Source organism: Perissodus microlepis, chromosome 6 (genome assembly GCF_051167445.1).
Source record: "Perissodus microlepis isolate ML-2025 ecotype Zambia chromosome 6, ASM5116744v1, whole genome shotgun sequence".
In the NCBI taxonomy this organism is placed as follows: domain Eukaryota; kingdom Metazoa; phylum Chordata; class Actinopteri; order Cichliformes; family Cichlidae; genus Perissodus; species Perissodus microlepis.
In genome coordinates this window covers 19,953,480-19,966,232 of record NC_140466.1, presented here as the reverse complement: position 1 = coordinate 19,966,232, position 12,753 = coordinate 19,953,480, and the positions used below count along the sequence as shown (strand labels likewise).

At 40.5% G+C, this 12,753-nt stretch overlaps 1 protein-coding gene across 1 annotated transcript in view; it reads left to right on the top strand.

Annotated features, from left to right (window-relative positions):
- doc2g (double C2-like domains, gamma) overlaps positions 1-12,753 on the top strand; it is a 41,483-nt gene that overhangs the window by 16,350 nt on the left and 12,380 nt on the right. The window contains exons 6-8 of the mRNA XM_084931384.1: positions 666-792; positions 2,660-2,716; positions 3,328-3,452. Of these exons, the coding sequence (XP_084787510.1) occupies positions 666-792; positions 2,660-2,716; positions 3,328-3,452 (309 nt within the window). The remainder of the gene's footprint in view (positions 1-665; positions 793-2,659; positions 2,717-3,327; positions 3,453-12,753) is intronic.

Below are 12,753 nucleotides of genomic sequence, written 5' to 3'. Positions count from 1 at the left end.
TGAAGCAGCTACAGTCCCTCTGGGAATATTGGAGCAGAGAGAGAGAGTATTGTGGCGGGCGATGGGCTGTGAAGACTCAACTGTAGCTGATGAAAAACTCGCTTTCTATCAAACATAACCATCAGTTTGAATAAGTGCTCTTGGTGGAAGAAATCATTTTACAGAACCAGTTTTGTAGCAGTAGAGACAAAGTTATTGATTTAGTTGTCTCGCTTTAAATTCCGAGTGCATCTAAAGAGAAATAAACTATAGAGGCAGCTATACATTGATTCACATTATACGTACAAACAAATCCATGATTTCTGCAGTGAAACAATGTGTGTGAGAGATTAAAGATTTTATTCCAGGAGATCCCCGTAGATGCCACTGATTTAATGTGCCAGCACGCGTCATTATTTTTCTTTTAGCTCCTGTGGAAAATGCTTTTTTAAAACATCTTATGCCTCTTACATGGGAGTGGTATGTCTGATGGGCGCAAGACAATGAGAAAAAAAACCCAATACACACAGTGGACTGATCTTGTGTTGTGGATGCACTGTTCAGATGCCCTTTGGATGTATTTGGTGCATTATTTGCTTGCTTCAAGACTTTGGGGCAGAGCAGCACAGTTGCAAGAGGGATTGAAAACTTGCCACTAATTCACCTGCACCTCTTGTCTATTGAAGGCTGTGTGTCTGTGACATGGACAGACTAGGACGAAATGAATTCATCGGAGAGGTGAGAGTGGCTCTGAAGAAACTGAAAGAAGGCGAGAGCAAACGCTACAACATGGGCCTGGAGAGAATTGCACAGGTATGTGTACATTACTCTGTGTGCGTGTTTGTGCGGACAAATATGTGATATTTATTATGTATGTGCATGGTCTTCACATAGAAAGAAGGTTTAGGTGATGTGGGTTGCACGAAGGGGTCTGCAAAGGAAATGACAGATGCGCAGTGAGATTTAAAGCGGAGAAAGATGATTGGACTAGACCTTTGATGTCACAAACAGCTTGACAGCGTGGGAAAGTGGAAGTGACGAGAAGCTTAGATTTAGCCGGCAACACCTGGGAGCAGACAGATGTGAGACCATCGATCAGCCGTCTTGAACTTAAGCATAAGCTTCATTAGAAGACTAAGAATCTGGAGAAATCTCTGTGAGCAAGGGTGAAGGCTTCAGCACTGGATGACTGTGATCATCGTGACACTGCATTAAAAACAGATTTTGTCATGGACATCACTGCATGGACTCAGCAACACTTCTGGAAATTTAATGTGTTGTCCAAAAGTGTAGGTTAAAGTTCCATAATGCAAAAAAGAAGACATATGTGAGCAAGACCCAGAAACACTGCTATCTCTGCTAAGCCCATCAAAATGGACTGAGCCAAAGTGGAAAACTGTTCTGTCAGAGGAAACCAAATGTGAATTTATTTCTGGAAAACATGAACGTCACGCCTTACAGACTAAAGAGAAGAGGGACCATGCAGGTTGTTATCAGTTCAAAAGCCTCCATCTGCAATACTGTGTCTATGGACATGGCACTTGCACATCTGGTAAAGCACCATCAATGCTGAAAGGCATACACAGATCTTAGAGCGACATATGCACTTTTTTTCCTTACATGCAATTAGGGCTGGGCCATATCATACCGTTCACGGTAATACCGGTATAATGTTGGGCAATGACAAGAAAATGAAATATCGCGATAGAATATGGGTAAAACGCGCATGCGCAGTGCCTTTGTTTTCATACGCACATGGCGAAAAAGGCACGGCGGCGACGGAGAATGACAAGGGCGAAAGCGGATCGTTGGGACGGATGAACCAGAATTGGTTTGTAAAAATGCTGCAACTTCAGTGGTGTGGAACTGGTTTAGCTTTCGTCCGTCAGATACACAACAAAGCACTATTTTTGGTAGAGCATGCTAGCGGACCGTCGTTATTACCGTGTTTTTTGGAAAATAAGGCACACTTAAAATCAATCATTTGATTTTTCTGAAAATCGACAGTGCCCCTTATAATCCCGTGTGCCTTATGTTTGAATTCTGGTTGTGTTTACTGACTTCGAAACGATTTTATGTCGTACATGGCGCTCGAAAATCTATCAAATGTTTTAGTACGACTTTGCTAAGCTACGAACCCGCACCGCTTGATGGACTGTCGGAGCATTACGACTATCGTAGGCAGAAGCCTCGCGGAGTGATACGTATGGTGCTTCAACATAATATTACCGCATGTGTATAAGCTCTTTTTAAGTTTTGTGGATATTATACATGGTTATGCTGAGGATATGTCGGCCAATTTCCACTGGAAATGCCTTTTGGTTAAACTGTCAGCAAGGATTTTGCATTTGTACTGTTACATTTTTATATAACTTTAATTCAAAAAACAGCTGCTTGTTTAAGTGAAAATACATTGATGTTTTTTTTTTTTTTGCACTAATAAAATTGTGGAGTTGTAAAGTATTTTGTCTAGTGTCAATTATATCGTCAGTTATATCGTTATCGCAAATTTTCAAATCTATATCGTGATAAATATTTTTGGTCATATCGCCCTGCTCTACATGCAATATAACATCTCAATTATGTGCTTATGAACTGCAATGTGATTACTGAGTTACATTAGAGCATTACAGAAAAATGCAATGTACTGTGATCTGTCTTCCTGTCTTTATTATTTCAGAATAAAGAAACTAACAATCAAACACAGGAGCAGGGAGCACTAGTTGCAGAAGAGGAGGTAATGATAGCAACCTCTTTATCATTATCGTTGTTTTTTATAAGATTTTTTTTAACTAAAACATGACCCACTGTCTTATTAATCTCCCATGTCTCATGCAATTTATCCTTCCAACAGTCCTAATCCTAATCTGTCATCTACTTCCATAATCTTAGAGGAAGTTTAATTATGTGTTTTTAATCAGTATATATGTTTAAGGCATGACCTTTGATAGAGAAGCTACAGTTTGTAATTTAGACCAGTACCACTGCCACTACAGTGATTTTTTTCTCCCCTGGTGGTGATTATCTCACGTCTCTCTGTGATTCCAGAGACGAAGGCTAATAGCTTTTGGTCTCTGATTAGACTCGGCTTACGGTTCAACCTGGAGATTAAAAGGAGAAGGCAGCAGTGTCATTTTTTCCGGCCCAGATAAGACCTTTAATTATGAGCTTTAATTCCAAACCTCTAGGCTAACGCGCTATATCCTACACGACGAAAGTATTTCAAGTGTTTTGAGAAACTTTGCTGACCCGGCCGCAGGATTTCCCGCTGTGGTTATTCGCTGAAGAGGGAAATATCAGAGTGGAAACAGGTGCTCTGTCTGACACTGTAGCTTCTTGTGTCCCCAGCGTGGCCGCATCCTGGTGTCACTGTGCTATAACACGGAGAAGGGCTGCTTGCTGGTTGGGATCATACGCTGCGCCCATCTGGCCGCCATGGACTCCAACGGCTACTCTGACCCCTTTGTCAAAACGTAAGTCATGTTAGATACCCGTGAACAACCTGGGATCCTACAAATTATGCTCAGGAACAGCTTTTAATTTAAGGATTCATATTTAATTCAGGAAGTGTTTGGATGTTTTTATGGTACTGCAAAATGAAAGGCATAGATTGGACTGCTAGTGTGCTGTCTTATCAGTGCTGACATTTATCTTATTTAGCTGTAATCACAACCCCTTTTAACCATAAACAAGAGAAAGCCACCTGGTGTTTATCTGATTCCATGGTGGTTTTAGTTTAGGGATCTTTAATTGTTGACGCTCTTCAGAGATTAGAATAGACGCCTTGCAGTCGTAAAATAAGGAACACCCAGAGGCTGTATGTAAAAGAAAGATGTGGCCTCCAGGATTGAAAGAGAAGTGCCTCAAATTTACATTCTTGAAGATGGTGATTGAATAGAAGTCCATTAGAAAATTACCCTGCACTTCTCTTGATTTATGATCCCAGTAACTACTTTATTTTGCCAAAACCTTAGTTCAACATTTTCTGACCTACAGAAACTACTATACATCAGACTTATGCTTTATTGATCTATCCAGGCCAGGCTGCCTGGATAGATCAATAAAGCGGGCTTCTTTGAATAAATTACATGCTGCAGCAATCAGAATGCATCTTTAATATGATTTTGCTCATTAAGATTCTCAAACAAACATCAAAGTGTATTTACAAGGTTCAGAGTTTTTCACAGGACTCTGTGGGGGTCCTGTGAAAAACTAAGTACACCCCATGATTCAGTAGCTGGTTGAACCTACGTTTAGCAGCATGAACCTGAAGGAACGGATTTCTGTTTGACTTTGTGAGTCTCTCAGAACGCTGCGGAGGAATTTAGGCCCGCTCTTCTTTGCTGCCATTTGTTTATGCACAGCTCACTTAAGCTCTGGCACAGCATTTCAGTCAAGTTTTTTCAGTCAAGGGACTTTTTCTGGGCCATTGCAAAGCCTCTTATTCTCTATTTTTCAGAAATTCTGATGTAGAGTTGCTGCTGTGTTTGGGATCATTATACTGTTTCATGATCAGAATACTTTGGTATGTGGAGGAGTTCTTGGTTTACCCAAGGAGTGCAAGGTACCTCAGCACCTGTGGTTGTAAAACAATCCCAAATCATCATCATTGGCGTGAGTTGTTTGTGCTGATATGCTGTGTTTGGGTTTCACCAAATGTGGTTTATTATTCTTACCAGACATTTCCGCTTTGATCTCATCTGTGCTAGTGATATTGCACCAGAAGTCTTGTGATTTGTTCAGGGGCAACTTTACAATCCTAAACCTTGCTGCCATGTTCTTTTAAGAAAGAAGAGGCTTTCCCTTCCAGACAAGCCAAACATGTCTAGGTTTTTTCTAATTGTACTGTCATTAACATTTAACATGCTAGCTGAGGACTGTAGAGTCTGAGATATAGCTTTCAGGTGTTTTTCTAGTTTCTCTGAGCATTGCAAAGACTGACCTTAGAGTGAATGTTCTGGATCTCCACTCCTGGGAGGATTGTGGCTTTGTGTGTACACACACCTGCTTTTATAGAGGTGCTCACATTTTCTGATTATCATATTATCAAGTGCAGTTTATTAGTACCACCAACCTGCTCCTTAGACTTTTAATTCTCATTGAAGTGGTAAGTCATTGAAGTAATTGTACTCAGTTTTTGTCTGTTGCACAGAACTGCAAAGAGTTCTGTGAAAACTTTCTTATATGAAACTTTTTGGGGTGCTTGTAGAATCCACAGATTATTTTTAACTGTAAAAAGCTGTTTCATTTCTTTTGTTTCCGGGCTTTTATTACATTAGAGACAGGAATGTGAAGTCAACAAGAGCCTGACTGACATTATACACCGCAGTAAGCAGATCAGCACTCTTTATGAGCTGAGGTGTTTCTGCGACAGTCGCTGAGACACATGGAAGGTCCTGCAGAGTGGAGGTGGATGCATTCTGATCACATTGTACTCTCAGTGAGATCAATTCTTTTCGCAGCCAACGCAGGTCTCTTCAAAGTCTGAAACACAGAACTATAGTTGATACTGTACCGGCTTGCCTGTAAGGCACGGTGACAGATAAAACCCACACAGCTAAATCTCCAGCGTGCCTGCTGCACTTAAGCACCAACAGTGCAGAGAGTGAAAGCTCCCACACAGGACAGCAAATCTTGTAACCAACGCCACCTCCAACAGTGGGAGGCTTCAAGGTAGAAGCAGCACAAGGTTGCTAAAAAATAATACTGAAAAGGTTGTAAAGCACCTTTCTGTTTTCTTTAGATGACTCTGATCGGAGAGATGCAATAACGTCATTTATGGTTTAACAATAGGTCATTTCGTTTTTTGAGCCTTCCATTTTTGAACCTGATGATGTTTGTTTATTGCCTAAGGGTGATGGGTAGTTTTCTCATTATTTATAATTTATGAATAAATGACAAGGGGATCTCAAATGAATGGAAAGAAAACACATCCCCAGTTGAAAAGGCATAAGGTTAAACACACTGTTTCTCTGTCGTTTCAACCAATCTAGTGGCTGAAGCTTGAAAACGCATTCATGTTTTCTCTTCTGAACTAAACTTTTGGAGAACCAGTCAGCTTGTCTGACACGCAGGCTTCCTGACACTCAGCTTCCTTGCCAATAACACCCTCCACTGAGTACATCTGTGGGAAAAATGACATGCATTTGCTGAACTGTAAGTACAGGCTTACAGGAAAGTCTGGATGACGTATTCTACAGTGAGGTGAAGGAGTACTTTTTCAGTGCGTAGTAGTTTGATTTGAATAAGAGGAACACCTACAATCACTGCACTGAAAACTGCTTTTTAAGCTAATGGTGTCAAAGGTTCGTGCAAGTGGAGAACATTTTCTGAGTCATTTTATTAACTGTTGACAACTGAAACAAGAAAGTCGGAAATGCTCATACTAGCAGTTTCTCTGAGGAGTTGTTTCTTTACTTTAAAGCCGGCATGTTGTACAGTATCGGTGTCTCTTCTAATACAATGTTTTAGAGAACAAAGGTAAAATTACATGTGCACCCAGAATGCACAACTGATTCTATCTTATATCCCTGCTTGGCCTTGTGCACACTGGCACATGTTATTTCCCTCAGTTGTGTCTTCCTCCTCTTGTTCTACATTATTGTACCAGCTGCTTCTTTTACGCTGACTCTTGTCGTTTATTATTCGTTTAAGCCTCTGCCCTGATCCGATTCGTATTTCTGGCACTTGGGTCTTTTCAGCTGCCCGTCTGCCAGCATTTCTTTTTGTTCCCTTCTGTGTTCGCGTATCAGGGACTTTGTATCCATCAAACAGAGCCATGTTTACCTCAGTTCAGCGGATGAGCTGTTGAAGGTGTGCAGCTCAAGGCGCTGTTTTTTTTGTCAGTGCACACCGTAGAACCAGCATAATGAACACTGTGAAGTTTTAGTGAAGTTAACTTTGAACAAATAAGGAGGGAGGGAGTTAAATATGTTGCTGGCACAGGTAAATTACATCCCTTAAGTGTACTGAGCAATTAAATCGACAGGAATGAATTTACATAGTTCACTGATGTCCTGCAGCTGTAAAACCAGACATCCTCTGCAGCTCAAGCATATCTTGATGCCAGTGTCTTTGTGTGTGTGTGTGTGTGTGTGTAAGAGAGAGAGAGAGCTGATCAGATACAAACTGTTTATTAACATTAAGTGGCCGCTCTGCAGTGCACAATTGATGATTATTTGGCACTCGTGATTTTAATTTTAATTAAATGAAGTTCTTGTTGCGTTTAATGAAACTGGAAGAAAACCCAAAATGTTCTTTCTTGAACACATCTATCAGCAAGTTTAGGTCTATATTGACACACAGTATGTTTGATATTAAATAAAATATGCAGCAGTCGATTATCCATCCATCCTATTCCGCTTATCTGATTCAGGGTCACGGTGGGGCTGGAGCCTATCCCAATCACCACAGGGTGAGAGGCAGGGTAAAGTCCAGCCACAGCTGAAGCATACTGGTATGGTCATGCAGGCCTGAAAACTGCTCAGCAACCATCTGGCAACCACAGGCCTCTCTGTTTCCAGCAGGGAGCTGCACAAAAAGCCTCTTTATTATTTTTGGGTGATTGCCAGTCATTTGCCAGTTGGCACAGAAGATGCAGACGTGTCTGTAAATACTTGCTACCTGTGGTAGTAAAATTTGAAAAGGAGTGACGTGAACCAGAAATGGGCAATGTTCACCTTCTAGGTAAAAGTTGCATCATCCACACTTTTTAAAAGGTTCGCCTTTTAACTTGAAGCTGAACTTCATCTTTTTCTATTGCTCAGAGAGTAGCAGGTGACATTGGGCAACTGTGACAACCAGCTAGCAAGCAAAAGCAGTTTCAAGGAGTTTTTTGGTACAGCACAATAGATCTATTTGTGAGCAGTTTCACCCCGCAACTGCCAACATCTTCAAGCAGCAATTTGCCAACTGATCATGGAATACCCATTTTTCTGGAGCAACCTCAGGTTGCCAGGGAGTCACTGATGCTTTAGTAACTGATTTCACAGAAACCACGTGCCGATCGGTTGTGAAATATGCGTTTTTCCTCCGGTGACCAGCAGCTGCCAGGTGGTCTCTGAACAGTCTCGAGGCCGGTGTGACAGAAACTTTAGCCAGAAAAGAAATGTGTCTAAACATTCTCAGTTTTCCTCAATGACTTTCCTTTTTTGGATTTGGAATTCATACTGATGAGACATTTATGTGTGAACGTCCATGCTAACCACTGTTTTATTTCCCTGTATAGGCTACACATTTTTACTATTAAATAATAACATTATAAATAATATGGCATAAAGGTTCAAAAAAGTAACCATTCTTCATTTCTGTGTGCATATATTTATCTATCAAAGCCACAGGGAACCAGGCCAAAAGAGAAGAGATGACTGTATAAGGAGTCCAGTCAGTCTCTCTCTCTCTCTCGTTAAGCTTTTAGAAGCCAATCAAGTGACACAAGGTCAGAATTATCTCAGAACTAATTTGTCTTCCATTTAAAGGACAAATTAGCATTTTAAAGACTAAATTATTTGACATCTTTCAAAAGAGCCCTGAGTCTTTTACCCTGATCTTTATGCACAATCTAAAACATGAAAAAGAAAAGTCTGTCAGAAAAAAAAAAGCCACGTAAGGGCAGAAAAAGTGCAAACATGTCAAATCCTTCATGCTGACCAAGCACACTGCCGTGCTTTACAGTTTTGCTATCTCTCTGTTCTTGCACAACGAAGTAAAAAGATCATGAGGCTCCGCTGCAGCAGGCATATATTTAGCTCCTCTCTTCTAATTGTGACTCCTTTTTTTTTTTTGGCACATCTGTGTGTCATAACTTATTTTTGTTCCCTGTTTTTAACGTTGGCTCCCTCTCTTCCATCTATCCCTGTCATTTTCAGCAATTTTCCCCCTCTCACTCACAGGGCTGCTCTCATTCTTCTGTCAGCCTCTGCCTTAACTTGCCACCACGGTGGTACCGAATTTTTTGGAGAGTTGTCAAGTCGTCATGTGGGTCCCATGGTGGAAAGAAACATTTTGGGCAAAAATAAAGAAGTTGATTCTGCTGTCCTGACTACACGTTTCATTTAATTTCTAATGCATCTATTAAAATAACAACAACAGCATGGCGATGCAGCAGTTAGCACTGCATGCTTGTTAGGCTGATTAATGAGGTAGGTGTGCCGTAGGTGTGGATGTGAGAGTGTGCTCTTGCTTTGTTACCCCTGTGATGGACTGTCTTACTGTCCGGGCCAGTTTGGATATGTTGCTCCTATCAGTAAGAGTGACGGGACTAAATCATTTTTACTCTGCTAGCTCTCAAGTATAAAATCAGTGTGATGTCCTTTCCCAGCATTTTCCAGAGTTCATGTTTCAGAAGAGCCTATAGGGGACTGGCATAATGATGAAATGATCAGTGCACTTCCATTAGAAAATCAATCAGCTGACCCTAATGGACCCCATTAGAATCAAATGATTATTTTTCAATGACTGTTTGACTAAACTGGGAAATTATTTTGACACAGACGGAATTATGACCAAAAGATGAACCTGGTATCAAATGCACTGTAAGTTGTTTGTGACCAGGTTGTATAACCCGTGCACATTTACCCAGATTTACTTTTTGAAGTTTTCTCCAGCTGCAGTGAGAGCTCTAACAGGGGCTAGAAAGAGAGACCATAGGTTTTTTCCCCATATTAGCTTCTCTTCATCGGCTCCCTGTTAAATCCAAAACTAAAAAAATTCTCCTCACATACACGTATTGATTAATCAGACCCCATCATATCTCAAAGACCTCAGAGTACCATATTATTCCAATAAACAGAGTGCTTCACTCTCATACTGCAGGCTAACTTGTGGTTAATTTTCCAGTCTAGTCATGCAGTCATCATGGAAAATAACCAGTTGATTCTAATGGGGTCAGTTAGGGTGCACTGATTGATTCTTATGGAACTGCCTGTACTATAATAGCCTCCACTATTGGCTTTTGTCACACATAAACTCTGGCTTTGTGACTTTCCAAAATAAACTGAGAGGCAGAGCATTTAGCTCTAAGGCCTGTCTACTGTAGAAACAGGATGTTTCTAACTTTAGAGATATTGCACAAATGTGCACTGGAGGACATCTCCTAACTCTTAAAAAAGAAAGAAAAGGATCTGAAAAATATTATTAATATATATCTTTATCTTCTTTTGACTCCTTATTTTAGAGGTCACCACAGTGGAACATCTTCCTTTATCTCTGTTTCACGCTCCTGTCACACCAACCCTTCACTCTGTGAATCTTCTCTGTGGTCTTCCCCTTTTTATACCCTTCATCCAGTACATCCACAATCCCTCCTCTGCACATGTCCAAACTATCGCAGCCTTGCCGCTCGATGTACTAATCCTGTCCATCCTGGTCACTCCCAGTAGACAAACCATAACATTTTGAGTAGTAGTGTAGCTGCATTAGATTTCTTAACAGTATGTGTATGGGGAGGCGTTCTCATTTCTTTGTCCACGCCTTATGGGGCTTTTTAAAGATGAGTCCTGCTTGTTCATGTTGCCTCACATTACAAACACAGTTTGTCTCGTGAACAGCGTTTAAAGGTTGTCAGCAGCAGCTGCAGTAGCTCGCTAACCTTATCAGTCACTGTCAGCCGGTGACGCAGAGCTAAAACGGTGCACGTATACGGACATAAACATGTGGTTACTTAGTTTGCTGTTCCCCACTGTTCTTTTTAAAGAAACTGTTAGTGAAAAACTGAGGGGATTATCCTCCCGTATCTCTGTGGACCAGCATCCTGCGTCGTGAATTATTTTGTCACATTGAATTTTCTGTGGCAATTTGGGCACAGTTCGGTTGCTCCTTTGTGGCCTTTATTTCCATTTACCCGATCTTAATTACGAACGTTGGTGTCAAATAATGTTTTGTTATTCTGAAAATCTGAGTTCTCCCACGTGAGTGGGAGGCGTATGCAGAATGTGAGTCGGCAGAGCTAAGGCTCGGATGTCCTCGAGCTTTCACTTCACCGCCTCACGTGCTGGGGGTTAAAAAGATGCTTTGCTTGGCCGACTGTCTTAATTGATTCATGATTTTCTTTGAGATTTCTTTTTTATTTCTTGTGAAGTAAACCAAACTATTATGTAAACACCAGGTAGGATGCATCTCGTGGCGATAATGAGCTTTTTAATGCTTTAAACATTTAACTGAGCCTGTGTCTCGTCTTTATACATTGTTTGAAACATTTAAGTTCATGGCTTTTACTGGAACAACACAGTAATTGGGACTTTAATAGGCACACAGTTAGTTTGTTACCCAGGGGATACTTATTTTGAATTGCTCAGAGATATTTAACTTCTCTCTAAGAAGACAGACTCTGATGCATTTGGTTGTCAGGCTAATCTGATGTACGAAACTTGACCGACTTTGAGTTATATACACTCATTTGTCACTTTGTTGGGTTCAGCTGCATTTTCAGTTAATTCAAAATGCAGCCGCGCGTCTTTTAACAGGTACGAGAATCCATGAACACATAACTCAAATTTTAGCCAAATTACATTGGCTCCCTGTTAAATATCGTATAGATTTTAAAATTCTTTTGTTCACTTTTAATATTCTGAATAATTTAGCGCCCAGCTATCTTTCTGAACTACTCCATTCATACAATCCCAACAGAGCACTTAGATCGTCCAATCACAGGCTCCTAGCACAACCTAGGACTCGAATGAAGTCGAGAGGTGACCGGGCCTTTGCATCCGTGGCACCCAGACTCTGGAATAACCTCCCTGTTCATATTCGTACTGCCGAGTCTATCCAGTCTTTTAAATCACGTCTTAAAACTTATTTTTTTACTTTGGCTTTTGATTCTGTCTAGTTGGCTGGTCTAGCTTGTTGTGTTGTTACCTATTGTTTGTTGTCCTCTTTTATTGTTTGTTTTAACTGTCTCATGCTTTTACTGACTGTGAAGCACTATGGTCAACACTGTTGTTTTAATATGTGCTATATAAATAAATTTTGATTTGATTTGATTTGATTTGGACAACAGACTGGAAAATGTTGCCTTATTTGATGAGTCTTGACTTCTGATGTGGCATTATGATGGAACATAAACACAGCTGTACATCATGGATGTATGTTTACCCCAAACAGTCTGCTGGGTAGGCCGCACAGATTATAATGTTATTTCCTGCACTCGCGTTACAGCAGCCTAACTAAGTGAAAACAAATGACACCGCAGTTTCTGGCTTTTTATTAGCTTCCGTGTAGATTATCTCAACTTATGAAAGATGAAGTACATTAACTTACTTTACCCACAATAAAGAGATTCCAGGCTTGCTTGATAAATTGTGACTATTACCATTTAACATGGGCCTGTTTCCTACATCTAGAACAGGATCAGCAGAGGAAATTAAAAAGATGTTGATTAGCAGCACAAAGAGGAAGCACAGACCTCAGATTTAGATTCCTGGAATTCATCAGTACGAATCTGATCCGAAGCCTTAATAGTATTTTTATTTTGTTGTGTATTTTACATTAAATTGTTTTTTTTTTTACCCCCCACAGTTATGTCTTTCTTTGATACCATGAGTTTGTGGAATGAAGTTACTGGAGAGCCATGAATGGTTTGGGATGTGTGGGATGTAAATGTTGTCTTTTTGTCTGCTGAACCTGTGAACAAGCTGCAGTTTACAAACGCATTCACCTTGTCATGGTGGTTGATGTGCTGCCACCTAGTGGACACAACATTTGAACTCTCCATCATAAAATCTTAAGCATCTGCTGTTTTTTCTCTTTCTAGTTGACAAAGAAAAGGTCTGCATTGAT